At 42.3% G+C, this 27332-nt stretch overlaps 1 protein-coding gene across 11 annotated transcripts in view; it reads left to right on the top strand.

Annotated features, from left to right (window-relative positions):
• Positions 1–27332, top strand: part of LOC111145709 (mitogen-activated protein kinase associated protein 1) — a 250961-nt gene that overhangs the window by 148355 nt on the left and 75274 nt on the right. For 6 of the 11 annotated variants that reach the window (XM_022500841.1, XM_022500846.1, XM_022500843.1 and 3 more), the window contains 2 exons: positions 3707–3816; positions 25421–25564. In XM_022500841.1, coding sequence (XP_022356549.1) covers positions 3707–3816; positions 25421–25564 — 254 coding nt within the window. The remainder of the gene's footprint in view (positions 1–3706; positions 3817–25420; positions 25565–27332) is intronic. The other 5 variants (XM_022500849.1, XM_022500848.1, XM_022500850.1 and 2 more) reach the window with 1 other exon arrangement.

The raw sequence follows: 27332 nt of genomic DNA, 5'->3' as shown, positions 1-27332 counted from the left end.
TGCCATTCATTGTCTATTTCATCCTCTCTGACAGTTCTGCAGGGAAGCGGCCTCCTCGTTTCATGGCTGCAGCAGAGGTTCCCACGTGTTAAGGCAACGTTTTGGTTAGCCGTGGAACGAGAACTTGAACCAAAGGGTATTTAACCCCCCAGTGCATGTGTTTTCCTCTCCAGTATGTTGCCTCCCAACTTGGGTTCTGCTTCCAGCTCTGTCCCTATAAATAGAATCTAAGCTTTCCGGATAAGGACCTGTGTCCCGTCAGCTCTGGTTTAATATTTAGCAGAGAAACGCTCATCGTGTTAGGTTAATGTGGGTATAAAAACTCCCCTCTGGTAACTGAGTGGCTTTGCACTGGGACAGAGCTAAATTCCTCAAGTGAGTAATCTCTTTTTAAAATGCCCATACGTTTTTCAGTGTTTGCAAGACCTGACAGGACCTAACTTCGAATTGACTGAAGCCCTCCTGGCAGTGTTCAGTCAGCTGCCTGAAGTGGCGCTTCCTCCTAGACCCGGCGCAGGCAGCCCGCGGAGCTGCGGAGGGCAGCTGCCTGTGCTCAGTGCCCCCAGCGTGCCCTACTGTGGCTGGAGACAAGCCGTCTGTCCACAAGGGGAGCGGGAGGAGGAGCAGTTTCTGAGCCGAGATCCGGGTTTGTAGTCCATCTGTCCCTCCATCCGCCTGTCTGTCCGAGGGCCAGCCACCCTCAGCACAGGTCACACCTCAGAGCCTGGAATGCAGGGCCACACGGAAGGGAGTCAGGACCAGCGAGTGCCCTCCCTACCTGCTGCCAGCTTTTCTCTCGAGATCAGTGTCTTCTCAGTCGCACACCCAATGCCCAACGTTCAATAAAAAGCAGCTCTAAAAGATGTATTTCAATAGGCTTTTTCGAAAGCCCATAAAAATTCCTGGATATAAAGAAATGAGGCATAAAACCCAGAATGTTTGGAAGTCAAGCTGAAAATTGCGGAAGCAAGTCTCCATATCCATTTATTAAATGGGAGCATAACTTAACAGTCGCACCTAGACGTCTTCCGAGAACCCCTTTGATTCCGTGCTCTTGTATTTTGGAAACGTGTTGCCCCCAAGTGCTGTAGACTTGGAGCGAGATCCGGAGTTGATGTTTGTCTGGAGGGCGGGAAGCGAGCGGAGTGGGAGACTGACCCGAGGAAGCTTTCATCAGGTCCGGTTGAGTGTGCAGTACGTGGGTCACAACCTCTTTCTCCTTTTAATGCGCACGCTTTTACCGGAATGGAGCCCCAGAGTGAGATCCCGCGCGCTCGCGCAGGCACGTTCCGAGCGCCGTGCGTGCCCCTTCCCTCCGCTGTTGTTTTCATTTTCCTCTCATGAACCTTGCTACCCTGGCTTCAGCACCGAGGCTGTAGAGGAAGATGGAGAGCCGAGTTACCTCAGAATGATCACTATCGTTAACATTCACGGGTGGTTCACTTATCATTCCTGACTGCACAGACATGGCAGCCGCTCGGAAGCGTCCGCAGGTGTAGCGCGGTGATACATATTACATTGTGCCACAATGGATTTATGTATTCTGTAACAAAAGAAAAGTGTAATGAAAAAATACAGAAGGTAATCCTTTATTCCTCCACCACACAATTTATCAGTAATGCCTGTGGATGATAAGTGCCAGGGATTTCCTCTGCTTGCTTTAACCTTGTCACCCACGTACGTTTTGGTAAAATGACAGAAAAATACAGACGAGGGATTTTCCTGTGTTCAAAATCTTTTAAAAGGACACTTTTAATTTATGGAAGTTAGTCCGAACGCAAGGCTTCCCTTTGAGCTTCTAGTCTGCCTTTGCTAAAAAAGATAAACGTATTGGTTTGAAATAATGCTGTCAGCCAGCAGCAGATTAGGTGAGAATGTAAGCGATTTATAAGCAGACTCAAATCGAAAATAGTCCAGGTGGAAGCCAGGTAGATGGAAGTTCGTGAGATCTAGCCCGGGACTAGTTTGTGTGTACCCAAGGACTCGTGTTCCCTTTTAGGCCCCACTCACCCATCGCCCAACATATTGTCACAGATGGAGCGCATACTGACTTCTGAGGAGCGAGCAGGGGAAGACAAGCCTGAACGCGGATGATTGGCGTTTGTTCCAAACACTCCCTGGCCTCGCGCCAGAGCAAATACCCCCAAGTTTATAAATGCACAAGGCACTTTACATTTCAGTGTGCTTGCCAAAGTATCACTTACTGCATCGCTCCCTAAATATAGTTTTTAAAAAAAGAGCTATTTCTTATTTTGCTTTGATCAGTAAAATAAACTTTTAAAGATTGTTCTGGGATGGGGTCCAGCTTCTGAGGTAAAGAATGGCTGGAGCTCAGGCATGATTCAGTAACAGAGTGTTCAGTAAAATTAGCTTGACAGTTCTCAGGCCTGCTGTTCAATAGCAAGAACTTGACCAAGTTAAAATGGATGATCGTGCTGGCTAGACCAGCGTCGGCTTTTGCTTTTTAACAAATGGAATGTCAAGGATTAAACAGCAAGCCGTATGGAGAGGAGGGGTGTGGAGATGTCTTTGTATTAGGGAAGCAAATTGGGTCCTTGGTTTTGAGATCGGCCCCCCAGCCCCTGTGGAAAGCCAGCCACCTGGTTAGGTCCAAACTAGGTCCCAAAGAGGATTAAGGCCTCTTCTCAGCCTCTCCTTCCATTGGGAAGCTTTTCCATGGCTTAGCTTGGGGCTTGGCTTTTCTTTCAGATTTCTTGTCAGTATGAAGTTCTGCCATATTTTTTGGCTGTGTGTTCTCCTTTGAGATTCTCATGAGGAAATGGGAATGCGACCAAACTCCTTGTGGTAATTCCCATGTTCCATCGTTGGAAACTTGGGTCCCATTTGTTAGATGAGCTACTTGGAATTGGCCTGTTTTGTTCTGGTGCCCGAGCATAGTGAGTAGTATTTGTGATACTTGCTACTGCAATTAACAGTCTTAGTGAAGTTCTACCTCACCCAGGGATGGGCTTCTGTTTTTAGGGTACTTGTTCCCTACCAGATTTTTCGCTATCTATATGAACTACTCCCTCCAAGTTTGACTGACTAGAAGTTTACAAGTAGTCTTAGCATTTTGTCTTATAATTATTTATGCTTCATTTCATATTTTGTTTGACCTTCTCGGACTAAGTAGACTAAAACATTCCTACTAAAGTATATATAGACCATATATTTAAAATTTATTTATTTACTTATTTACTAGCCACTTAGGAAGAGCCCTTTTTTCCTTATTCTAAATTGCTTTGGGCTGTCATCCTCCCCCACCACTCCCCTACCACCCACCATCCTCACTCCATGACATTTTTACTGTAGGGCTCCAGGAGCTTTAATGTGATGGTAGTATCTGCCTGCAGTGACATCTACTGACACAAGCTAAGTTTATTGTCAATCCGTGTTCCAGGATTTGGCTTGGGAGCCAATACGAGTAACCCACGGTACTAGTGACCCACACAGACCAATTAGATTCAATTTGAGATAAATTAGAAAAACATTTCCTAACTCTGACCTTCCTTTCACTTGGAACTGTTTATACCAGAAAGCCTCTCTCTCTCTCTCTCATTAGAAGTTAGTCTGTTTTTTTTTTTTTTTTTAAATAACTGGCACTTTGAGGTACACTCAGTAAAACTTTATTAAACACAATGAAGACCGCGGTAACAGTCCTCTGGTTAAATGTTAGTGATGATTTAATATCTGTCTTTTCCTACAGAAACGCTGCTCATGGATTCTCCCTTATTCAGGTGGACAACACAAAGGTCACCATGAAAGAAATCTTGCTTAAGGCAGTGAAGCGAAGAAAAGGATCCCAGAAAATTTCAGGTGAGACCCTGGAAATAGAAAATTAACCGTTAGTTTAAAAGTGTTTGGTATGTGCGTATGTGTGCGTGCATGCGTTGAGTATGTGCATATGTGTGTGTGTGTCTGTGTGTGTGAGAGAGGGCTGGCTGGATTGTTTTAGATATCATTGCTAGAAGGTTTGGTTAGCAGATCTACAGCAAAGAAAAAAAAAAGTGATTTTTTTTTTTTTTTTTTTTTTTAACTGCCCCTGGGCCCAAGGAAGGGTTTGGGTCGGTGGCATGTATGAGAAGAATATATTCCTATTGATTATGGAAGCTCCACCATTAATAATGTGTGATAGATTAAGATATATCTATTTGAACTATTAGTTGGTGTAAAGCTGTTTTAAAAACCAAATGCTAAATTTGAAGGACTGCTTTTAATTTCATGTTTTCACGTAATTTTCCATGGGGGAAATTTTCAGTTGCTAGTGTTTGGGGTATGCAGTAAAAGAAAAACAGTCTTCATTTTTACCAAATGAGGACAACTGTAAAAAAAAATTTTTTTAAAGATAAATCACTTGATGTGCACAAATACCTGTTAATCTTTAATTCCTCATTACCCAACTTTGTACAGAAAATAAGCTTATGGTATTAGCTATGATATTTAAAAGATATGAGGGAAAAAAAATATTACCAGTATTGAGAAATAATTATTTTGAGAAATAGCTCAAAGATTTGTCATACCACAGACAACTTTAATATAAATCAACCTCTCTATGACATGTCAAATACCATCACTTTGTAAATAAATGAGACTTCCTCAACACCTTTGGTTTCATCTTCTGGAGAGGAAAAAATGCATTACTCAGGTTGAAGAAAATAGTTTTGTGTTCTTTTTAAGGAGAGGCATATAATCTGTTCCAGATTTAATTAGCTATCTTCAGATGAAAGCTGAAGTTTTAATAAAAGTTAGAAGAGATAACACAGTGAAGGACACGGATGAGCTGTCTCAAGGCCATATTCCAGGGGAACGATAAGAGCTGTAAAAAATGGCAGAGGAGAGCAATTGAATGGAGCAATGAAAATCTGATTCTCATAAAAAAGAGAGAGAGAGAGAGATGCTGGTAGGGGCGGTTGTAGATGAGACCTGCTAGCGTCTGCAAGCAATTTGGATGCTTGCCAGGAGTCATTGTTCATCCTCGGCTGTGGCGGCTCTGTCCAGATGTGCCAACTGCACGTTTCGGCTTTTGCCAGCTGACTGCGCCGTTTGATAACCAGCTCTCTGGATGCCCATCACTGGCCGCAGAGATAGAATTAAATGATGATGATCTTCCCACAAGTTGGGAGAGGAAACAATGCATATAAATCTTGATTTCATCTCAGCATGAGAAGTCTTTATCCATCATCACTCATAATGAACAAGTCGTTAGCTGGGATGAATGGTGTTCTGGTTTTTCCAAACACCTCTTTTGTTCATTTTTTGGGTGACTTTTATCCATTGCATGGGGGTCAAACCTCTTTACATTTAAGGGATGATTGAAGAGGCATAGCCTCTCCTTCCCAGGGGAAAGTAGATATTTGGGGGTTCTAAGTGCCAATCTAGTAGCATTTAAACAGCTTCAGATATTTAAAGATATTTAATAAGCATTCATCTTCCTTTAGGATCCTGTTTTTTCCTTGCGTTTTGACCCTAAATTTTTTACACAGTAGTGCATTTGGTAACACATTCATTGTATTCAAAAATAGCATTATTCCAGGTTGTCCAAGAGGAGTGGGAACCAGCTTTTTAAACCTTCTTAATAGAAATTCAGCTGTCACAGATTTTTTTAGACCATGAAACCTTTGTGAACTCGCTGAGGTGCAGCTAAATCAGTGTCTTTGCCTCTGTCTGCAGCTCTCTCTTTCCAATTGTGTACCTATTTATCTGTGTCCATCTCCAGCAACCACGTTTATCATACACATGGTTATTTATGTTCACCTTTGTGTACACATCCCTGCCATTTCCATCAGAGACTTTGCCATATCCAAAACACAGTGATCTGCATTATTTATTCCTTTTCATGCTACAGAAGTCATTTCAGATTGAGGCATTTACATAAATTACTGTCCATTTTCTTAATCCAAAAAGCTCTATAAAATGGGAAGCTCTTTCTATTGCTTTATTAAGTCTGGTCTCATGAAACAGAGGCTCTCCAGTTTAGCAAAGATGTTGATTTAAGGTTAGCTTGGTAAAGCTGGTGTGTTTGGTGGTTTTGAACTTTGTATTGGGGAGTGGGCTTGTTTCGGAGGGTAATTAACAAAAAGAAGAAAATCCTCTTGTCATAGGTGGAAACACAGTATGTTTACTTTAAAAAAAAAAAAAAAAAAAAGGCTGTTAGTGCTCACTGTTGGCTATGAAATACTTCTACACATTATGACACCTGAACTCAGTCCTGAACTCGAGAACTTGGTGGCAGGAGATGCCAGGCTAGAGACATTCAACCTCCACTTGCTGTCTGCGGCGACCCCCGCAACCTCTGCAAGAAAGGGGCCTGCCTCGCCCCATGTCCAGGACAGCAGTGGAGCACTCCGCCCTCTCTCCAAACTACTTTTGCCTGATGGAGTCCAGAGCAGCACTTGTCTCTTTGCTGCTCTTACTTAACTGAAGTGAGAGGCGAGATTAAACGACATGGGTCATGTGGAGGCGAGAGTTCTCACTACTCGTTCATTAGGGGTTAGTCGCACTACGAACAAGGTTTCAGAAATCCTTTGCCAGGCTGACAGTGCACTTCTTTTGCTTCCCCACAAACCTCTAACTTCTCTTCTCTTTTTTCTGGACCGACCATACAACTTTCCATTTCACAGTAATCATAAATTGAGAACCTAAACTATTTTATTATGAAACCCAGATGTGGGCTTAATGACTGTTCTAATGTTTAAGTACTCTGTTGCCCTTCCATCTGGCACTCCCCGATTTTCATTTATAAAAAATTGGAAGGTGGCAGATATCTGAGCAAAAGAAGTCTTCTTTGTTTAGGTAGATAGGTTTGTCAGTGGAAACCCGCAGGGGTTTTTTTTATTTGTTTTGTTTTTTGTTTTTTTGTTTTTTTTAACCTGTAGGATTTTAAAATATTTTTGCTTGGTATGGATAGACTATCATTATAGGCACTTGTAACTGATCTAGAATTTTGACTTGCATTATTTGTAATTATCATCATCATAACTATTTATGAACACTGCAGGGTTTTTTCTATTAATATTCATGTACTGAACCAGAGTAATCTTTTCACAGTGTGTTCCAGTCAGTTCTCTGCTAAGGCCCGTTTTTTTTAAAGCCCATTTTTAAATGTCTCTTTTAAAAAAGTTTCTCTGCAGCTTTTCATTTTATTACTGACCCACTTGACATTTGGAAGCTACCTGCACTGGCAGAAAGTCCCCACTGTTTAAGAGAATTGTAAATGGAGAATCTGGTTTTGGAAGAGTTAGCTGGAACCTCTTTACTTATTTTTATAGTTGTGTGGGTGAGCTTTTGACATAATGAAGAGTAGCCAGTCAGGTCCCTTGATTTAGATGGTAAAATATATGGACCTTGTTATTTAGTGAGTAAAACCCTTAGCCATCAAGTTCTCCTTTGGTCGAGTTCACCCTCACAGTCAGTGACCTTCTGAGCCTCTTAGTATTTTGTTGTTGTTTAAAAATGCTATCACCCACCAACCTTTACCATCATCTTCTGGAGAGGAAAAAATGCATTTTTGTATGTCCCTCCTAAAGCATGGTGTTGGGTACGGCAGGAATGCTTAAGAAATGGAGGCAGATACAATTTCAGTTCTACATTGACACAGAAATATAGTTAACTCTTGGTCTACAAAAGAGAGAGGGCTTTGACGTGGGATGTTCCAAGCAGAATAGTTCTCTGCGTGGCTCTGTTTCAGGATTTGTTGTCATTTTGAAATGAAGGTGTTTTTCTTTATCATCTGCTGAGAGATTGAACCAGAAGCACGTTAACTTTTTCTTACCTTTGTTCATTCTTGCCTTTCGATGTGAAAGACAAATTTTTATTAATCTGAAAATCCTTTTGAAATGTTCTTGTAGTAGTATTAATAAAACTTACGAGATTCATTTTTGTTTTTCCCTTATAAAATTTCACCTAGATTTTGAAAGATAAATGTTCGCTTTGTTTAGAGTCACAGACCACCTTATTGTTTGCTAATGTGCTGTGTTTTCACAAGGCACCTAGAATGTCATTAGTGACATGGTCTAGACTAGGATTTCTCTACATTATTCCCTAAAATACTGCTAGGCTCAGAGAAGGTGAGCGAACAGCAATCGCAGGGTGCAGGGTTCTGATCAGAAAGAGGGCTAATGATGACATCATTGGACTCTCAAGTTTTATATTAAAGATTCATGTAAAATATAAATTTTGATCCATACTGTATTTGTACTTTCATTCAACCTGTGTTCTCATGTGTCAGACCTGTGCTGGGTACAGGGAGAAAATGGAAGGCAGATTTACAAGGCCCTTGCTGAGGAGGAACTTACATTTTAGAAGGAAGGTAAATATGAAGGGCTGAGAGAGAATAAGATGCAACATATAGGATGGTAAGGGAACGCCTCCCTGAGAAATTGACATTTAAATTGTGACTTTCACATTTAAGCTGTGAAGAGTTGGGGAGGGCCAGTGTCATTCAAAGCAGTGGCTATTAAAGGCTTACTATACTTTAATATAAAAAGAACATTTCAGATTTCTTTGTAGTTAATTTACTTCACTCTCTCCCCCTCCCACCCTACCTACCCAAAAGAGGAGTGAAATTGACCCTTGAATTGTTTCCTGGGGAAAGTCCCCATCCATGTCTTACCTATTAGCAGATCCTCTCAGTTTTACCTCCAGAATATATCCTGAATTTATTCAGTCTTTTCCATCTCCACTGGATGAGTCCAGATTGCTATGACTTTACCCAGACTGTTGAAATAGCAATTTTTCTGGTTTTCCTGCCTCTGCTCTTGTCCTCTTCCTGGCTTTTGTCTACACAGCAGCAAGAGGGTTCTTCTAAAGTATAAATCAGATCATATCTGCTCTACGTCCTTCAGAGACTTTCAGAATAAAACCCAAACTTCTAACTACTGTAAAACACTGAGGCCCAAAGAGGGGAAGGGACATACAGAGAATATGAACACAAAGAAAAGAATTGGGAAGAAGTGCAGAATTGATCATTGCAATATGAGAAATATATACAGACCAGGCGGAGAACCTGGGAAGTCAGGGTAGGATTTGGAGCCTGTAACTTAATGTGGACCTGCTCAATTTAATAGAAAACAGCAGGGCCAATCTCTGACACCCTTTCTGCAACACCTCGCTTGGTAGGCCTTAACTGTCATGCCAGGTAGACCTAGAAAGTAACATACTAATTATTAATTATCAGTGATGTTTTAAGGGGATTTGTATGTCAGGAGAGGAGTTGGTCTTTCCCCGATATATGGTTCCTTCCAATGGGGTAAGAGCTGATTTATTGAGTGCCTTTGTGTACTTATATGTACTATCTCATTTAATCTGCAAACACCCCGAAAAAGTAGATTTTGTTATGCCTGTCTTACAGACGAGACTTTAGAAATGCTTGGGGGAGTAGTGCACTTTAAAATTAAGGAACCGTTGAGAACTATGTATGTAATCATATGCTTACCTCTCTGAGCCTTCCTTAGCTCTAAAAGGACTTAAAGTTACCCAAATTTCCACAGTAAGTAAATAGCAGAATCTAAACTGAGCCCAGGCTTTTCTGACCTCAAAGCCCATACACTTTTTATTGTACCATGTTGCTTATTAGAACCCTAATGGGAGAACAAATTTAAAATTCTGTAAACAGAAATGTTCATTGATTCTAAGATCTAAATGCACTAGGGAAGTGCAGCATTTAAAGGAACCCTGTGGTGAATCTGGATATAAAGTCAGGAATTCTTTTTGTAATTGCACAGTTTGTCTGTATTGGTGTCAGTTTTAATGTTTTATGTCTGGTTTTCTTAAAGCAACATACACCTATCCTGAGCTGCCCTGTGGAAAAGAGAAACCCGTATGTTTTAGAGGGAGTCGGGTCTCTATCACTTTTCTAGCCTGAAATGTTCTCCAAAGGCTAAAGTAAGCTAAAGAATCTTCTTGCTGTAGAGTTGAAAAGTCTTCCTCCATGTGTAATTGTAGAGATGGAAAATCTAGTAACCGTTCTGCTATGAAAGTAATTTGTGAGCCGGAGACACAGACATGTGGTTTCCTTATGCTGTAGCAGGTAATCCTTTAAAAGAAAAAAAAAGAAGTAGAAGAAAATGTAAATAGGACTGTTTAAATGTTTTTAGTCGGGGCACCTGGGTGGCTCAGTGGGTTAAAGCCTCTGCCTTCGGCTCGGGTCATGATCCCGGGGTCCTGGGATCGAGCCCCACATTGGGCTCTCTGCTCAGCGGGGAGCCTGCTTCCTCCTCTCTCTCTCTCTCTACCTGCCTCTCTGCCTACTTGTGATCTCTGTCTGTCAAATAAATAAATAAAATCTTTAAAAAATAAATAAATAAAATAAATGTTCGTAGTCAAAAAGGCAGTAATTTCTATGGAAAACTGCTCCTCCTCATGAAATAATAAATAATCATGCCAATGCCACTCATGCACGGAGGCCGGATGAGATACGAAGACCCGGTACTTGGTATCCAGTGACCCAGTGGGAAAACGATAGAGAAAATTAGGGCAGCTAAAGTGTTTAAATGTCTAACTTAGAAATGCCCCGGGCAAGAAGCTCCAAGTTAAATATTCCTCCTTCCCTCTTCTCTCTGCCTCTTTATCTTGTTGTCTCTTCCCACCTGAGCTTCCCCCTGTCTGGAGTGCTCTGAGGCTCCTGATGGATCTTCTTGAGAATAGAGCAGAGCATGTTAAAGATGGCATTGCAGTCAACTATTTTATCTAGGAAGCCTGGAAATTTAGAGAATTTATGTCAGGCAAAAATCTTTGGGAACCACTTTAGAGACCCAATTATTTTAGAAGGGTGTTATGAGCTCTCACAACCACCACATCAGAAAAACCTGAAATATATCATTCGCCAAAACTACATTTGACCAGCATTTACTCTTCCTGCTAGTCGCTAATCTTTCAGAAGTTCCTCTTCCATCACAAAATCTATTCATTCACTCCATCTGGGGCAGTCACAAACGTGGATTAGATTAAAGCAAAAGCCGAATGAAAGAAAGAGAAAAGACCTATTCTCCTGACAGGCTGTGTGGTGCCGCAGGAGGCACATATATTTTGAAGTCAGAGGAAGGACCTCTCTCTGGACCACTAGGGACTAATTCTAGAGCATAACTAATTTAATAATAGCTTTTCAGGAAAAAAAAAATAAAGAAATACTGCATTCAATGTACATATTGATTGTAAGCTGTAGCCTAATTTTAGAGATGTTATAAAGTAGGGAAAAAATGCATCTTAGAATGAAGAACTATGGTAACAGAACGCATAATCCTGTACTTACCTCTCTGAGCCATGCTTTCCTCAGCTGTGACACAGGAGAGGTTGAGGGAGGGGTCACCTAGGGCACTGTGGGAAGGGGCAGGTGTGCTCCACAGTGTGGCTTTGACAGACCCTGTTGACTTCAGTGGTTACCGTGCCTCACTTCCTGCTCTGGGCCAGCCCTGTGCTCGAATCAGGTGGAAACCCAGTGAGAAAACAGATTGAGAAAAGGGGGCAGTAAAATATGGCAAATTCACAAGGAGAAATACGTAACCTACTAAAGCAGCATAGATTAGGGAGTACTTAAAACTACTGGGTGAGACAGGGCCTGAGGAAAAATGCTCTGGAGTAAGGGATTTGGTAGTTTTTTGAAGATTAAATAGAATTTTGCCAGATGGGTAAGTGAGAGGAAGGACATTCCAGGCAGAGACGTTTTGAGATGTAGTAACTGAACACAGATATCCCAAATGAGTAGAGCAAGAACAAGGCAGAGGGTCAGCTGCAGAAGCCAGGCAGGGGCCAGATCTGATCAGGCCAGGCCCCATAAGGTACTCAAAACTAGGAGAGCTGTATTTGCTTACTGGGGGCTTATTTTGCCGCAGACACTGTGTAGGCACTGGGGATTTTGTTAAAGCCAAGAAATGGTCCTTACCCTCCCAGAGCTTACTGTTTAGTTCTTCTGGGAGAGAAACAAACAGGCAATTACAATACCATGCATGTGATCAGAGGAAATAAGTGTAGGGCCTGGGTACATATATTGGGGGAGGGGAGCCCTAGTCCAGTGTTCGGGAGTCAGGGAGAACCTCCAGGTGAGACCTGAAGATGGTGGAAACTGACCAGATAAAGAGGGCTGGGAAAGAGCATTTAGGCTAAAGGAGTGAGTTGAGACAGCTTGATGCCTTCTGGAAACCACATGTAACTCAGTATAATGAGCAGTAGAGTAGGAGTTAGGAGGGTGGGGCACTATGAGGCTGAAGTGGTCATTTGGGACCAGGTCATGTTTGTAAACCGTGTTGAATTCGAACTTTATTCTGGTTGCAGAGGGGAACCATTGAAAGGAGAGCAATATAGTCAGAATTTCTTTTAGAAAACACACTGTCTGCATGATAAAAATCGATTAGAGGACATAAAACAGGAGGCAGAGACACCGGTGAGGAGGCTCTTGAGGACTCTATCCAACGGATGATGAGGCCTGAATTAAGGCGTGGAGAGAAGAGGATGGTACTCAGTACAGGAAGCAGAGGGATGGACATCCTAGTAGAATCTGATTTCTTTTATTAGAGCTGAATGCAGTTTGAGGAGAAATACCTTGAAATACCTTGAAGCTGCCACCCATTCTGGTGTTAATATTAAAACCAGGGGGTGGTAGAAGACAGGCTTTTAAAGATTTCTTTTTAATAAAGTAAATGCTTGTTGAAAAAAATCAAACATTTAGAATATGCATGAAGTAAAAAGTAAGTGTGTCAAGGTTTCTTCTGACTTTATTTGGTGTGAACCCTTGGTTTTTTATCCAGTTCATACACAGACAGACATATAGGCTCTAAGTTTCATGGGGGCAGTACCCTGTTTTTTGTTTTTGGTTTCTTTAAATCACTATATACCCAACATCTAACAGAGTGTCAAACAGAAGACACTCCATAAATGTTTGTTAAATGAACTTGTAAAAACTGTATCCACATAATGATTTTTAAGGATACCACACATTGTGTATGGTTTTGCATTTGTATTCACTCAGTATTATGTCATAAGCTTTTGACTATGTTAGAGCGAATATTGCAGTTTTATCTTTCTAGTTACATTTATTTAGCTTAGCTCTCTGTTGTTGGGCATTTAGATTATTTCCAAATTTCCAGTTTTGCACAAATAGAGTGAACAATCTGGTATGAATATTCATTGCACGTTTGTGCTAGATGTTAAATATGGGATTGCTTGTCAGAAGTTTGCTTCCTTAAAATGTTGAGAAAAACTAATTGCCCTTTAAAAAGTTTATACCGATTCTTTGACACTCCAAGAATATATGAGAGCCTCTTTTCCCACCCCCTTACCAACACCGATGTTATCAATCTTTAATTTTTGCCAAACTGATGGCTAGCAGTTAATATTGCATTTTAATTTGCATTTCTGGGGCTTTTGTGTAAAGTTAAGCACTTTAAAAAGTGTTTTTATTTGCCATTTATCTTTCTAAAAGATCGTTTTTAAGTCAGTTGTTTTAGTGGGAAGAAAAATTGAGAAGCCTAATTTCACAAAACTGTTTTTAAGAAGGACCCTGTAGTTTAGCATACGTTTCACCTTCCCACCCCCTTTCCTGCCCCAGTAGGTGTGTGTGTACACACACACACACACACACACACACACACCCTGATATAGAGGAGAGGCACACATCCAGCCCAGGCCATTTTACTTGTTTGCCTTTCATTCACCAGCAGAGCTTCTGTTTAATGTGCTTGGAGAGAGGTAGCTGATAATTCACTAGACTTCGGTTCACCTCATTTAGGAGCTTATGTTGTTACTTGCCTGCTTTGTCACAAAACTATTTGAAACAACAGACTTCCTGTTAAATAGTTTATTTTAGTCTGGTACGCGTATATAGTACTTGGAAAATGCATCATAATCAGAAATCAGAAATGTAGACCAAGAAGTTGTCACCCCTTAACAGGTTTATTTGGGGAGGCACATCTAAGGACTCGTCTGGCAGCATTATAAACAGCACTGGCACCAAGGGCAACTGTGGGGGGTTAATGGGGACCCTGCATCATTCCTTGCCATGTGCCTGGTGAGTTAACTCCTAGAAGTTTCTGGGAATGGTAGCAAGTGGGGAAAAGACTGCAACCAACAATCAGTGTCACAAAGTGGGGATGACTAATTTGCTGAGGACATCGTTGAGACAGATGTTTAATTAGCTGAAGTCAGAGTGGATAAATTGGGAGAGGATTGCCTATGCAGAGAGATGCCCTGTTCCCTCATCTCTCATTTAACTGGTTGGGTTTGGGTTTTTGTCCTTACTGTTTTCTTTTTGAAGGCAACGTCCTCGGACTCAGGGGAACTGTGAGGGGGAATAGGAGAAAAAGTACCCTTTGGTACATCTCCTGAATGCTTACTATATTTTTGTATTTACAAAGACCTTGTGAAATAGACATCATCTATTTTTTATGGTTGAGAAAACCAAGGCCATTTATGTGTGTATTGTGTATATGTGCACACATTCTTGTGTGGATTGCTAATGAGTGACATAAATGAGATTTGAACCTGTACCCCTTGATTCTTAAGCCCAGTGTTTTTTCTCTGTACTGCAGCTTTCCCATTTAAATTATAATGCAAGTGAGAGAACTTTCTGGAATAAAAGTAATCTGTACATTGACAGGAGCTGGTATCACACAAATGTATACATTTGTTGGAACTGTCAAATGGTACTCATAAGATTTGTGCATTTCACTGTATGAAAATTTTACCTAAAAGTAAAAAGAGAATCTCAAACAAGTATTAGATAAAAGTTAACGTTATGCACACTGAATGTACTGTTGTCTGCTCACTGCTTTGAAATGCATTTTTTTTAAAAGATGCATTGGTGGATGGATATATGATAAAGCAAACAGTAAAATTGCCAATTGTAGGATCTAAGTGGTAGGTATATGGGTTTTCAATGTACAGTTCTTTCAACTCCTCTGTTTTATTTATTTTTTTTTTAAAGATTTTATTTATTTATTTGACAGACAGAGATCACAAGTAGGCAGAGAGGCAGGCAGAGAGAGAGAGGACAACTCCTCTGTTTTAAAAATGTTTATAATAAACTAGGAAAGAACTTATAAAAATAAAATATATATATTTTAGGTTCTGCTTATTAATTTAAATTTCTGAACTTACAAATAATTATCTTTGTGGCATCGAAAACACTAATCTTTACTTCCTATAGGGTATTTTATCTTTCATTACTTCATATGTTAAAGGACATCTTTGCGGTCATAGTTTCTTCCATAGACCTATGGTTTTAAGTAGCATATAGAGTTATGAAAATATAATAGTTGCTACCACTTAATTGAATATTAGAAATTTGCCAGGCAATCTGCCAAACACTTTTTATAGTGATTTCTTTTAATCCTTAAATCGAGTGAATTGGTTGTTATTTTTGTTTTATAAAAAAGAACACTAAAGCTCAGAGAGTCTGCAGGACTTGTCCAAGGTCAGACAGCTAGTAAGTTGGGGAACTGGGATTTAAACCTAGATGTATGATGCCAAAGTTCGTATTCCTTCTACTGGCTAAGGTCCCCGGGTCCACACGTCAGTGGAGGCTGGTATGCTTTTTTCCCTCGAGAGACCAAGTGCACCTGCTTCATTTGGACATGGCAGCATGATTCAGTGGAAAGAGTACGGGCTTTGGACCCAAACCAGCCCAAATCTCCACCCTGGCTTGCCTTTCCACACAAGCTGTAAGGTTAGACAAGTCATCAGACCTTTTTCACTTTGGTTCTCTTTTCTGTCAACAAGGATAATAATGCCTGCCTGGCAGGGCTGTTGTTTTGACTGGATGCATATGAAACAGTTCATAGTAGTTCAGTGGATGTCAGCTGCCTTTATCCCTCTTGCTACGATGGCACCAAGCACACCATAAAATCTGGCTTTTGAGGTTTTGGTTTACTTCCTTTTCTACCCATATGACTTGGCCTTTGGCTATGTCTTTTGTTTGCAATGAATGAAGTCTGTAGAAAGCTTATACCCTGTGATAGAACCAGCCTTTGAATTGTGTTTGGATATAGGTCTGCTGGACCCATATCCAGCCTTATTTTGAACAAGGGGAAAACTAGATCCGGAGAGCCAACTCTAATGATTTTTGACTACCAAGAAAACCCATGTCAGGTATGTAGGGGTGGTTAAATGGTCACAGGCACATTAATCGTGTAGCAGATAGCAGCAAATTTCATTTACTCTATGGAAGATTCTAGAGAGAAAGCGAACAAATTGCAGTTATCTGTAACAAACATGTTTACAGGCGATTATAAAAAGCCTTAGTATTAACAGCCAAGTAGCTCACAAAGCCTGTTGCTGCTTCTTAGAAAACATTTAAAAGAGGAAATATAATGAAGCATCTGTGTGATTTTTGAGGAATGATTACAGAAGTTACAGGGAGGTTTGGAGTGCTGTGTCTGCCCCTTACACTCTCCATGAAGAGTCTTTGTCTCCCCCAGAGGAAGCAGACGGCCTGTTTCTCCAGGCAGGCCATTCATGAATTTATCCTGTTAGCAGCTGTAAGGAAAACTCTTCCTCTGCCAAGGCTGGGTTTGGTCATTTTCCTGAAAAATTATCACTTTATATGAGCTACAGTCTCCTAGAAGACCTCTTTCAGACCAGCCCAGAGACCTGAGACACCCCACTTCTATCTCACTGTCTTCAGAGGTGTGACACTAGTCCAGTCTTCCTCCCTTGCACAGTTTAAAAGGCAGTTTTAACAATTACACTGACAACTTTCCACAAGGAGTTTTTCCTTTTTGAGTAGGCTACAAATACCAGTACTTTCTACAATGCCTTTAAATGCATTAAGAAGAGAAGAAGAAAAACAGCTCATCAGTTAGGGTATTTCTTCTTACAGTGACAGTAGCACCCAGAGACAGACATGACTTAAAATCAGGAAAAGGCATTGGAGTGGCACTGGGAGGCAGGTCTGGGGAAAGGAAGTATCAGCCCCTACTTCTCATTACCTAGCTACTGATCACAGTCAGCAAGGTGGATAGATTTTACTGTGCCATCAAACCAGTGTTTCAAACAGAAAGTCAGAGAGATGTGATTAAAGCCCAAGTGCTACAGAAGATACAGGGTGGTCTATTGGAGCTCCTCAATCTTCCCCAAAACTGTCATCACTGGATCATAGAAATATTAAATCATAACAGAACACCAGCTTCCCCCCCCCTTTTTTTTTTGGACACTACATTTAATAAAACAATGTGAATTAAGATAAAAGTAAGACAAAGTATGATTTAAGTCTAAAAAAAATCCTCAAGTACAGTGTATCCAAATCCAGACTCATCACTCAGTAAATATTTATGGGGTCTCTGCTATATTTTAGTTAGTGTATAAGGATGGCAGGGCCTGCTCTCAGCTCTCATTTTAGTGGGGTAGATAGTCAATAAAAACAGACCACCCAGCAAGTACTTTTGATAGGGATACTCCCTTCTGGCTTTTAGACTGTCCATTTTCCAACTAAAAGGACAACTTTGAGTCTCCAGTTTTGTGAGCGCTCCTCCCGAAAGGAGTCCCTCTTGCCTCCACGATCGGGCATTACCTCAGTCTTTCCACTTTAGCAAGTTTCCACGCATCTGCTGCTACTCGATTACCAACATCACTCCCTGATGCAGGGAGACGTGGACAGGACAGTGATGGCTGGATGAATTCGTGAGCAGTGAGTGACTCATCACACCCAGAGCAACAGCGTCAATTAAGGGGTACAGGCTGTATCTCAGCCCTGGAAAGTGCTAGAGGGAACATTGTCCCTTAGCCACTCAGCCTTGCATCAGAGGCGCCATGGGCCTGCCCTGGTGAGTTCCTGATACATTGATCTTGCCGGATGTTGTTATGTACCTTACCAAGGAAAAGGATGAGGACCCTCCTTTTCCTTTGGGATGGGGGGAATTGAGCTTTCATTTGAGTACAATGAAAGTCCTTTGGGAAGAACAGGTTCCTTTTTGTTTGCCAGTACTCTAGCTGGCCTGGACATGGTGACTAACATATTTTGTGAAATGAGCAAAGGAGAAACAGTGAAAGCCAGTCTGCAGCCCACAGCTGCTTTGCTCCCTGCCAGCCCAGGCCCAAGGCCACCCACTTCCTGTTTGGGAATAGAGTCACTGCACTTTGATTATTGGAGATCAGACTTCCTCTGAGAATTAAATCATCGAGTGAAAATGTAAATCTCTTAAAAATGAAACACAGTGCACATCAGTTGAAATTAGTGTTGCCTCCCAGGTTCCCAAGACATGAATCTCTAATGAGTCCTTGGGGAGCCAGTGGGATATAGCAAAAACAGACATTTTAAGCAATGATAATCAAGTAAGGGTGCCCAACAGGAAGAAGCTACTGCAAAAACTCTATTCCAGAAAAAGAAAATTAAAGCAAACTCCTTTCCAAAGCACGGCTTTTTTGTGTGTGAAAGGTAGAGCTCACACAGATTCTTTATCTCCTACAGCAGAAGTTAAAATGTGTTATCTGATATTTATAATCATTTTTTAAAAAATCATTGAGTAAGGGGGCGCCTGGGTGGCTCAGTGGGTTAAAGCCTCTGCCTTTGGCTCAGGTCATGATCTCAGGGTCCTGGGATCGAGCCCCGAGCAGGCTCTCTGCTCGGCGGGGAGCCTGCTTCCCCCTCTCTCTCTGCCTGCCTCTCTGCCTACTTGTGATCTCTCTCTCTCTGTGTCAAATAAATAAAATCTTAAAAAAAAAAAAAAAAAAAAGCTGAGTTAGAATGCTAATAAAAAATAAGAAGGTGAGTACCAGAAGAAATAGCCAAAAATTTTTGAAGTGATTGCCTGTAAGAAGGGATTCAGGGATATGCAGGGAATTAACTTTTTCACCATAGGACTTGTGGTATTATTTACTTCTATATACAGCAGCTGCCCGCAGGTCCTATCCCTGTGCTTTAATAAAAACACCCTTTTTGGGGTGCCTGGGTGGCTCAGTGGGTTAAGCCTCTCTGTCTTCGGCTCAAGTTATGATCTCAGGGTCCTGGGATCGAGGGTTAAGTGGGTTAAGCCTCTCTGCCTTCGGCTCAAGTTATGATCTCAGGGTCCTGGGATCGAGCCCCACATCGGGCTCTCTGCTCAGCAGGGAGCCTGCTTCTCCCTCACTCTCTGCCTGCCTCTCGGCCTACTTGTGATCGATCTCTCTCTCTCTCTCTCTCTCTCTCTCTTAAATAAATAAATAAATAAATAAATAAATCTTTTAAAAAAAACACATCTTTTTGCACTGGAAAAAAAATTAAATAAAATAATAAAAAATAAAACTGTATATACAGTTGACCCTTGAACAACATGGGTTTGAACTGCATGAGTCCACTTATGTGCAGATTTTTTACAGTACTATAAATGTATTTTCCTTATGTTCTTAACATCTTCTTTAGCTTTGTTGTAAGAATATGGTATATAAAACATAACATATACATATGTGTGATACAGACACCATATAAAATATGTTCTAATCAACTCTTTGTGTTATTAGTAAGCTTTCCAGTCAGCAGTAGGCTCTTATTAGTTAAGTTTGGATTTTTGGCTATGTGGGGCATATGTGCCGTAACCCTTGTGTTTAAGAGTCAACTACACAGGGGCGCCTGAGTGGCTCAGTGGGTTAAGCCTCTGCCTTTGGCTCAGGTCATGATCTCAGGGTCTTGGGATCGAGCCCCGCATCCGGCTCTCTGCTTGGCAGTGAGCCTGCTTCCCCCTCTCTCTGCCTGCCTCTCTGCCTGCTTGTGATCTCTCTCTCTCTCTCTCTCTCTCTGTGTCAAATAAATAAATAAAATCTTTAAAAAAAAAAAAAAAGAGTCAACTACACAGTGTAAGAGGTGCATAAACGATGAATCTTGGAACATGAAAATATTCAATAAAATTAAGATGTTTAAAAAAAGGAGTCAACTATACATGTTCCTTTGTGAAAAGTAAAAATAGTTTTTAAAATTTGTAAAAAAGAAGATTGCTTACTTTCAAATTCTAGAGCTTAGAAAGATTTCATTCTTTCCCTTGCTCACATGGACTTTATTTGGTAACTTCCTTTCTCCTAAAAGCCACAATCCATTTTATTGTGTGGATGTCAGTTTTCTGTGAGAATGCCGTTATTAAATAGTTGCTTCCCATTGCAAACATCTCCAAACCTTTTAAGACCAGCATGTTAGATGAGTATAACCATTATAGTGTGATTTTGCCAACATCTTGTCTCTGTGACCTATTTTCTCCGCAGGTTAAAGCACAAGCTATTAGCTGAGTACTCTTGTCCCATCCTAAGAATGACTAATATCTCAAATATAAATGAAAACAGCTGCTTTTCCATAACATTAGAGTTCCAAACAGCTGTCACATGTACATTTTGACATTCTGGTTTTTTGTTTTTGTTTTTGTTTTTGTTTTTTTTCCAAATTGGGACAAAAATTAGTTTACTGAATCACTAATCTGGTTAAGTATATCATCTAACTTCTGTGGAAAGGTGGAGAGGAGGTCAAGGAAAAGCCTATTGAGCTAGAATGTAGCTATCCACAAAGATTCAAACTTACTTAAAATGAAAACCCTGCGATGAGACCCCTCTGTGCTGAGAACAGAAGGTCTGTGGGGGCTGGCGGTGGCTGCCGCACCACTGCTGCCCTTGCCAGAGAGCCTGCTTCTCAGCCGACAGCCATTGTTCTCTCTCTAGCTACAGAGACCGTGCAGTGCCACCCCCTTGTGTCCTCAACGCCTAAATCCGTGCTGTCTCATCTTCCGCAGCCCTTGGAGGGTTTATTTCAGGGATTACTGGTGTGGATCAGAAGACTGTGCTCCCTCTATTGGCTCAAAGCTGGCCCCACCACTCCTAGCTGGGTAACCTTGGTCAGGTCATTCTCCCTCTCCGAGTTCCTTGCTTTATTTTGCTCCTTAGTAAAATAAAGTCACAGCTGCTTGGTAGTCTTAACTGGGAGCTTAATACCTTAGATGTTCTAGAAACATCTCCCTGGTTCTACTCTTGGCTTCTGTTATTCTCTCTGGCTCTTTAGTAGGTTTCTTAGCCTGTTTGAACTTCTTTTTCTTTATCTATAAATGAGAACACTGTCGTCTTCATAGCATTGTAGTTAGAATTAAATAGAAATCCGTGTGAAACACTGAACACTTACCTGTTATTACTTTATTACTCAATAAATGTTAGTCCTATCCCCTCTCTTCAATTTCATTGTTATGAAACCCAGACATATCACAATTTTGTGATATAACACTTTGTTTTTTAGGAGTATGACTGCTTTGACTCAACAGAGACCCTAGCTACTGAGGAACCCAGCTCAAATTTAGCCCATGTTAGGTATGGCCCAGAATGTGTGCATCTGTCTGCCCAGCTGCTCATTTGAGCTTTTCCAGGGGTCTGAGGCCCCTTGTCAGAGCAGCAAAGCCTCAGTGAGAACATAGGTATGCACATGTAAGAATGACCTAGCATTCCTCTGGAGGCTCTGCATCTGGAGCTGGATAGGCAGAAGGGTTAAAAGCTGGAGAAACTTTTGTCATAAATTTTCTCTTCAGCAGGACTTCCCAGGGAACATCTGACATTAGGAGAGAGGAAATGCTGATTGGCCTCGGAGTCAGCTGAAGGAGACAGGAGCTGCCGTGGAAGCTGCTGGATTTACTGTTATTAGCAAGGCAAATGGAAAGCCAGCAGGGCAGCCCAGCTCCCAGATAATAGATGTAACAAGAAGGAAAACTCCCAGGAAGGAAAATGGCTGGCAGCCACGACTCCTCCACCTCCTCTGCAGCCATCTTTTTTCCATTGCTTTTACCTTTTTGTTTTGTGTGTTTAGCACAAGGAGAAGCATATTTTAACATGTTGGGTTGTCAGTCACAATTGGTTTAAAATAGGATCTATAACTTAGCTTCTTGCCAATTTGATAGATTCATAGTTGAACATGGTGAAATGTGTAAAATTGTACTAATATAGTATGAAATAGCTGCTATTTCCTGAGCACTTACCGCGGGCCAGACTAAGTGCTTTACATTGTTACTATCTCATTTAACCCATGTAACAACTTCATGCTCTAGAAATTATCATCATCCCCAGTTTAGAGATAAAGAAACAATGCTTAGAGCACTTAGGTAATTTCCCAAGGTCTTAAAGCTTCGTGGAGCTGGGATTTGAACCATGCCATTACGGTCCTACCAGTCCAGGGGAAAGTATTGAAGCAGGAGCCCAAATGGCTATTATGGGGCCAGACAGGGTACTAGCAGTAAGAAAAGTGCTTACGCCTGTGTTCCCCCGCCTTGAAACACAGCCCTAGCTGGTACAGTGGTGGTTGGAAAGTGGATGGGTAGGCAGAGAAGAGCTGAGTTGGCAGGTGGAAATGATCTCTGAAGGGTCTGATTCCCCCAAAACAGGGAAAAAGGCAGATGGGCAGTTGATGCCTAAGAACACAACTGAGGGGAAATTGCAGGTCCAGACATCAGGGACCAGGAAAGCAGATGATGGTCAGCATCCAGGGGCGGAAATACAGAGAGCTGTGTTCCACGCGGGGTCAGGGCACAAAGGCAACAGGTGAGCAAAACTCGTGTTGTCAAAATTACCTCTAGAAAAAAATCCCTTTTAAAATTCCTGTCAGGGGCACTTGGGTGACTCAGTTAGTTAAGCATCTGCCTTTGGCTTAGATTGCAATCCCAGGGTCCTGGGATTGAGTCCCACAGCAGGCACCCTGCTCAGTGGGGACTCTGTTTCTCCCTCTCCCTCTGCCCATCCCGCTACTCATGCTCTCTCTCTCTCTCTCTCTCTCAAATAAATTACTAAAATCTTTATTTAAAAAAAAAATGCCTGTCAGAGGCCAGCATACTATAGTTTTTCTCATTAAGTCCAACATGGCTAACCTCTTTTTCTAGGATGAGAACCAATGAAACTAAAAATACGTATCTTTAAATGCTAAAATCAAAGTACTTGTCACAGAAAGACGTTCACACTATAAGAGGAGCTACAAAACAGATACTGCCATCCACCCAATTAATTCAGTAAGTCATTCATCAGACATTTGCCAAGCTCTATAACTGCAAAGATGAGTAAGACTCCCCCCCCCTCACAATTCACTCTTGGGGTTCACTGGATCACTGAGAGTCATGGCAAGGGAAATTCTACAAACTATTTAAATTGTTCTTTTGGTCATTCTTCACTCTCTGTTTTTCCTCATTTTTACCAAACAATTCTAGTTGAATTCAGGGAAACTACATGTTTAACTTATACACAGAGAGATCCAGGCAGGTAGGTGGCATCAAGGGCAGGACCAGTTTTCTGAGAGGCACACTGAGAACCCAGCAGGGTACTAAGCCCAGAGCAGGATTCTGGGCAGGGCTGAGCTGGGGGCAAGGGCACTTAATCTGAATGAGACATGAAGGTCAAGGCCAGATTAAAGAAAGGAAGTCTTGTTTTGGGTTGGCTTTAAATTGCAGAAATCTTGCCTTGAAGCAGAACCTGCAGGTGAGAGGAACGTTAAGTGGTAGGACTTTCCTTATTATAAGGAAAGGAAGCAGGCTGTTCTGGGAATCTGGTAGGTCCTGATGTTGTCATGGGGGTCAGACAGAGAAACGCATATGCAAAGGGTCCTAGAGGCCAGATAAGACTTAGAGAATAACCATGATATGGTTATTCTATGATACTCCATGATACTTTGCACTGAGCAGTGAGGAGACCGGTTCGGCTGGCTCACAGAGGACATAGTCGGACAATTAGGATGGATAGAAGGTCAGGAGAACAGGGTAAGGAAGTTGTGAAAGGATTTTAAGCATGGAGGTGGTAACCTTAAGAGAGGATAAAGAATGGATGGCTGGAGGCCAGGAGAAGAGTTGAACACCATTATCAGGGGCTGGACGATAAGCAATGCAAGGGTGATGTATTAAAAGGGTAGAGTCTTTGGAACTTGGGAGTTGACTTCCTATCAACAAGGAGGGAAGGCTGAGTAAGAAGTATTCCAGACTTGTGAGTGCCCTGTTCACTACTCTGAATCTTTGGGGCTCAAATGGTCCTTGTATCGGTAGTGCCTACCCCAGGACTTAGCACAGGGTGGGTTCAGTAAACATTTGATGGACAACTGAAATAATCCAGTATCACTGGAAACCCAATGACAAGGAGAAAGAGCTAGTTGAGTAGAGAAGGTTAATATGTTTGTAGTTGGTTCTCGTGTGAAATTAGAATCAATTAAGTGCTTGGAGCTCTCTTCAATCCTGCAAAGGCAGGCCTGAGCCACTTATTGTCAGTGGTACTTCCTTGGAGAGTTGATGGAAGCCCCTGTGAGGCCCTGCAGACTGTTGTCCCACCCAGGGTTACAGCCCCTTCACCGGGGCCAGTGGCACCCAGCCGTTGAGAGAACACGGTCACTCTTGGTGCCTCACGGCTTTCACTCAGTAGCCTGTCAAGCACATGCAACTATTGTCTTCATTTTCAGAGGCGGAGACCGAGGTTCTGAGAGCTGTAGTTTACCCAGGCAAGTCTCCGGCATGAGCAGATTTGAATAGAAGTCTTCAGATTCCACTGTATCATAACAAAGTCTGCTGATTGAAAACAGTTGGCCCTAAGCATGCTCTCCATTGACTTAGGTTGGAATCACCACTTTTTTACAGCTCAGAAAAGGCTACAGACAAATGAAGTCTTTTTTGTTTGCTTCTTTTGTTTTTGTCCTTAGGTGTTTGTGACTAAATTCACTAATTTTGCTGGCTGTCAAGGCTGTGTTAAGGAAAATGGGTTTGAACTGCTGTGGTTTTTGAGTACTGGACTGGATGTCAGAAACCTTTGCCATCACGGGAAATTCTGTCACTCTGGATTTACTATCTGTTCCCCACAGCTGAATTCCTCAGCAGTGTGATTTAGCACCCTGGCTCCCCATCATCCGGTTTTGGCATTTATTTGAATGCATTACTCCACTGGTTTCCATAAACTATTTTACAATTGTTTAAAATAAATGACTGTTTATTTCCACAAAAACCATCTGTATTTCTTTACAGAGTAGCAGATAACTGTACGTAAAATTTGGTAATGTCACAGTGACTCAAGTTAAGAGAAACAGATTAGATTGAAAAATTGAATGCTAAGGGACAGTGTTAAAGGTTTCCATCCTCTGTAACAAGTGATACCTGGATTTGAAAGTGGAGGGGGGGGTGTTTCTTTTTTAAAAGTAATCCTAGGCCTCCTTTCTCCAAAGGGAAGTACATTCGTGCCAGCTGGGTAGTGACAGGATATGGACTATGAGCATTCCTCTGTCCCTTCAGCACTCTCTCTGCCTGGAGTAGTGTGTGGGAAGCTCCTATCCAGAAGCTTCCAGACTTCTCCACTTGGGTTATCCATGCCTTATCTCTTCTTGTTCTGATAGTGGTGGGTTCCTAGGCTGTGTGTTATAGCTCAGAGAACTCTGATAATAAGCACATTGGGACAGGTTGCTCTGGTGAGAAAAGGCAGGCCTAGGTAAGGGAACTGAACTGATGCAAACAGGATTGGCCCCTGACAGGTGTGGTCTTCCATTCTCTAGCCAGTGCCCAAAGCAGCACAGATCTCCACCAGCCCCGTCCATCCCCAGGAAACCCAGAGTTGGGGCTCTATAGTGATTCTCCAATCTGTGGGGACATTTGGAGTCAGCTGGAAGTGGAACTTCAAGTCTCCTCTGGAGGACGAGGTAGGTAGTCAGGGTGGTGGTCAAGCGGGCTGAGTTTCTGCTTAGTCACCCAATAGACACTGAAGCACACCTCTTGCCGTGGCTGCCCCACGAGCGCAGAGCTCCTGAGTCTGCACTCCACCCGTATTTTGCATACAGCTGGTACGAGAGACAGGCCCAACCAGAGACCTTCCTAGTGTGGGTTGCATGGAGAAGTGCGGAGGCAGTGGTACTCATGCAGCTTTGACTTCTTGAGTAGGGGAAAGCGAGGACCAGCGATGTGAAGTGAAGGGAAGACTTCTTCAGACAGAGGAAGCAGTATGAGCAGAGCACAGAGGGTTGAAACAGCATGGTTCAGAGGATATTTCTGGATTACCGTATCATTAGGTGGGAGGTGGGAAGGGAGGGAGATGAGACCAATTTGGCAGACCTCTAGAGGTTCCAGCCTCTGCTGAAGAATCATACCCCACCCCCTGCCCGGTGAAGCTTGGACAGCAGAAGCGGAAACCCAGGCATATGATCTGTGGAGTCCTTGGAACAATTCTTAAGAGGGAGGTACTGGTGCGCTTGGGTGGCTCAGTGGGTTAAGCCTCTGCCTTCCGCTCAGGTCATGATCTCGGAGTCCTGGGATCCAGCCCCTCATTGGGATCTCTGCTCAGCAGAGAGCCTGCTTTCCTCCCGCCCCACCCCGCCTGCCCCTCTGCCTACCTGTGATCTCTGTCAAATAAATAATTAAAATCTTAAAAAAAAAAAAAAAAGAAGAGGGAGATACTGTTATTATCCCTCATTTACAGGTGGGAAAGAAAGGCATAAAAACATTAAGTAATTGCCCAGGGTCACACAGCTAGTAAGTGGTGGAGCTGGGAATTCAAACCTGAGCAGTGTGGCTCATAACCACTAGACCGTCTCAAATGTGTTGGGGTCAGCAGGGTTTGGAGGGCACTCCCTAGAACACACACACATATACACGGACACATACACACATTACTAAGTTTAGGGCAAGGATCAAATCCAGACTTTCTTCCCACCCTCCCAAGCTACAGGGAGGGACTCCGAACATACTGCCTCTTGTCTCAAAGCCTGAGTGGAGGTATCAGGACTGTCTTAGAGGGAGAATGAATAGGGCAGATAGAGACAGTATGGAGTCACCCTTTGTTTTCGACAGCCCATCTAGAACCCAGGTGGAGGACAGAGCCTGCATAGTTTTCTAGACTAAGGTGATAGAGGAGGTTGTCAGGTGGACAGTCTGACTCATGATCTGCAGTCATGGCCTCTCTGCGGGCCTGTGGGTGCCAGCAGCCTGGCCTCAGATGTTCCAGTGCTCTATACCTGTACTGCCCAACTCCTTTGGGCAGCTCTGGAAGCCTCTGTGGTCCACCCTATGCCTTAACTCTGGACATGGGAATCCCTTGAAGAGACTCTATGCCATTTTTGTTCCTGGGCCCCCAGCTGCTTAGGTGTCTCCCCAGCAGCCACTGAGCCCCCATTACCTGTGAGAAGCCAGAGATAGTGAGAGGGGAGTCCAGAGGACACAGTCCATAGTCTGACCTAGCTGGAATCACCTCTCAGATTGTTTATTGTGGTTTTTTTTTTAGAATTGGATTTTTAATGACAGAAGTAATACCTATGTATACCACTGTCAAAAATCCAAACAAGATAGAGATCTATGAAGTAAAAAAGCAAAAGCCTTTGTCTTTGCTACTATCCCATCCAATGCACAGAGGTAATTCTAGTTAACAGAGTAACCATGAGAGCAGTTTGGCTGATAGCCTTCCAGATTTTGTGTGTG

The sequence above is a fragment of the Enhydra lutris genome, unplaced genomic scaffold, assembly GCF_002288905.1.
Source record: "Enhydra lutris kenyoni isolate GAN:26980312 unplaced genomic scaffold, ASM228890v2 scaffoldscaffold13, whole genome shotgun sequence".
Taxonomy (NCBI): domain Eukaryota; kingdom Metazoa; phylum Chordata; class Mammalia; order Carnivora; family Mustelidae; genus Enhydra; species Enhydra lutris.
The sequence above is the reverse complement of the archived record's forward strand: the minus strand, read 5'-3'. Positions and strand labels throughout refer to the sequence as shown.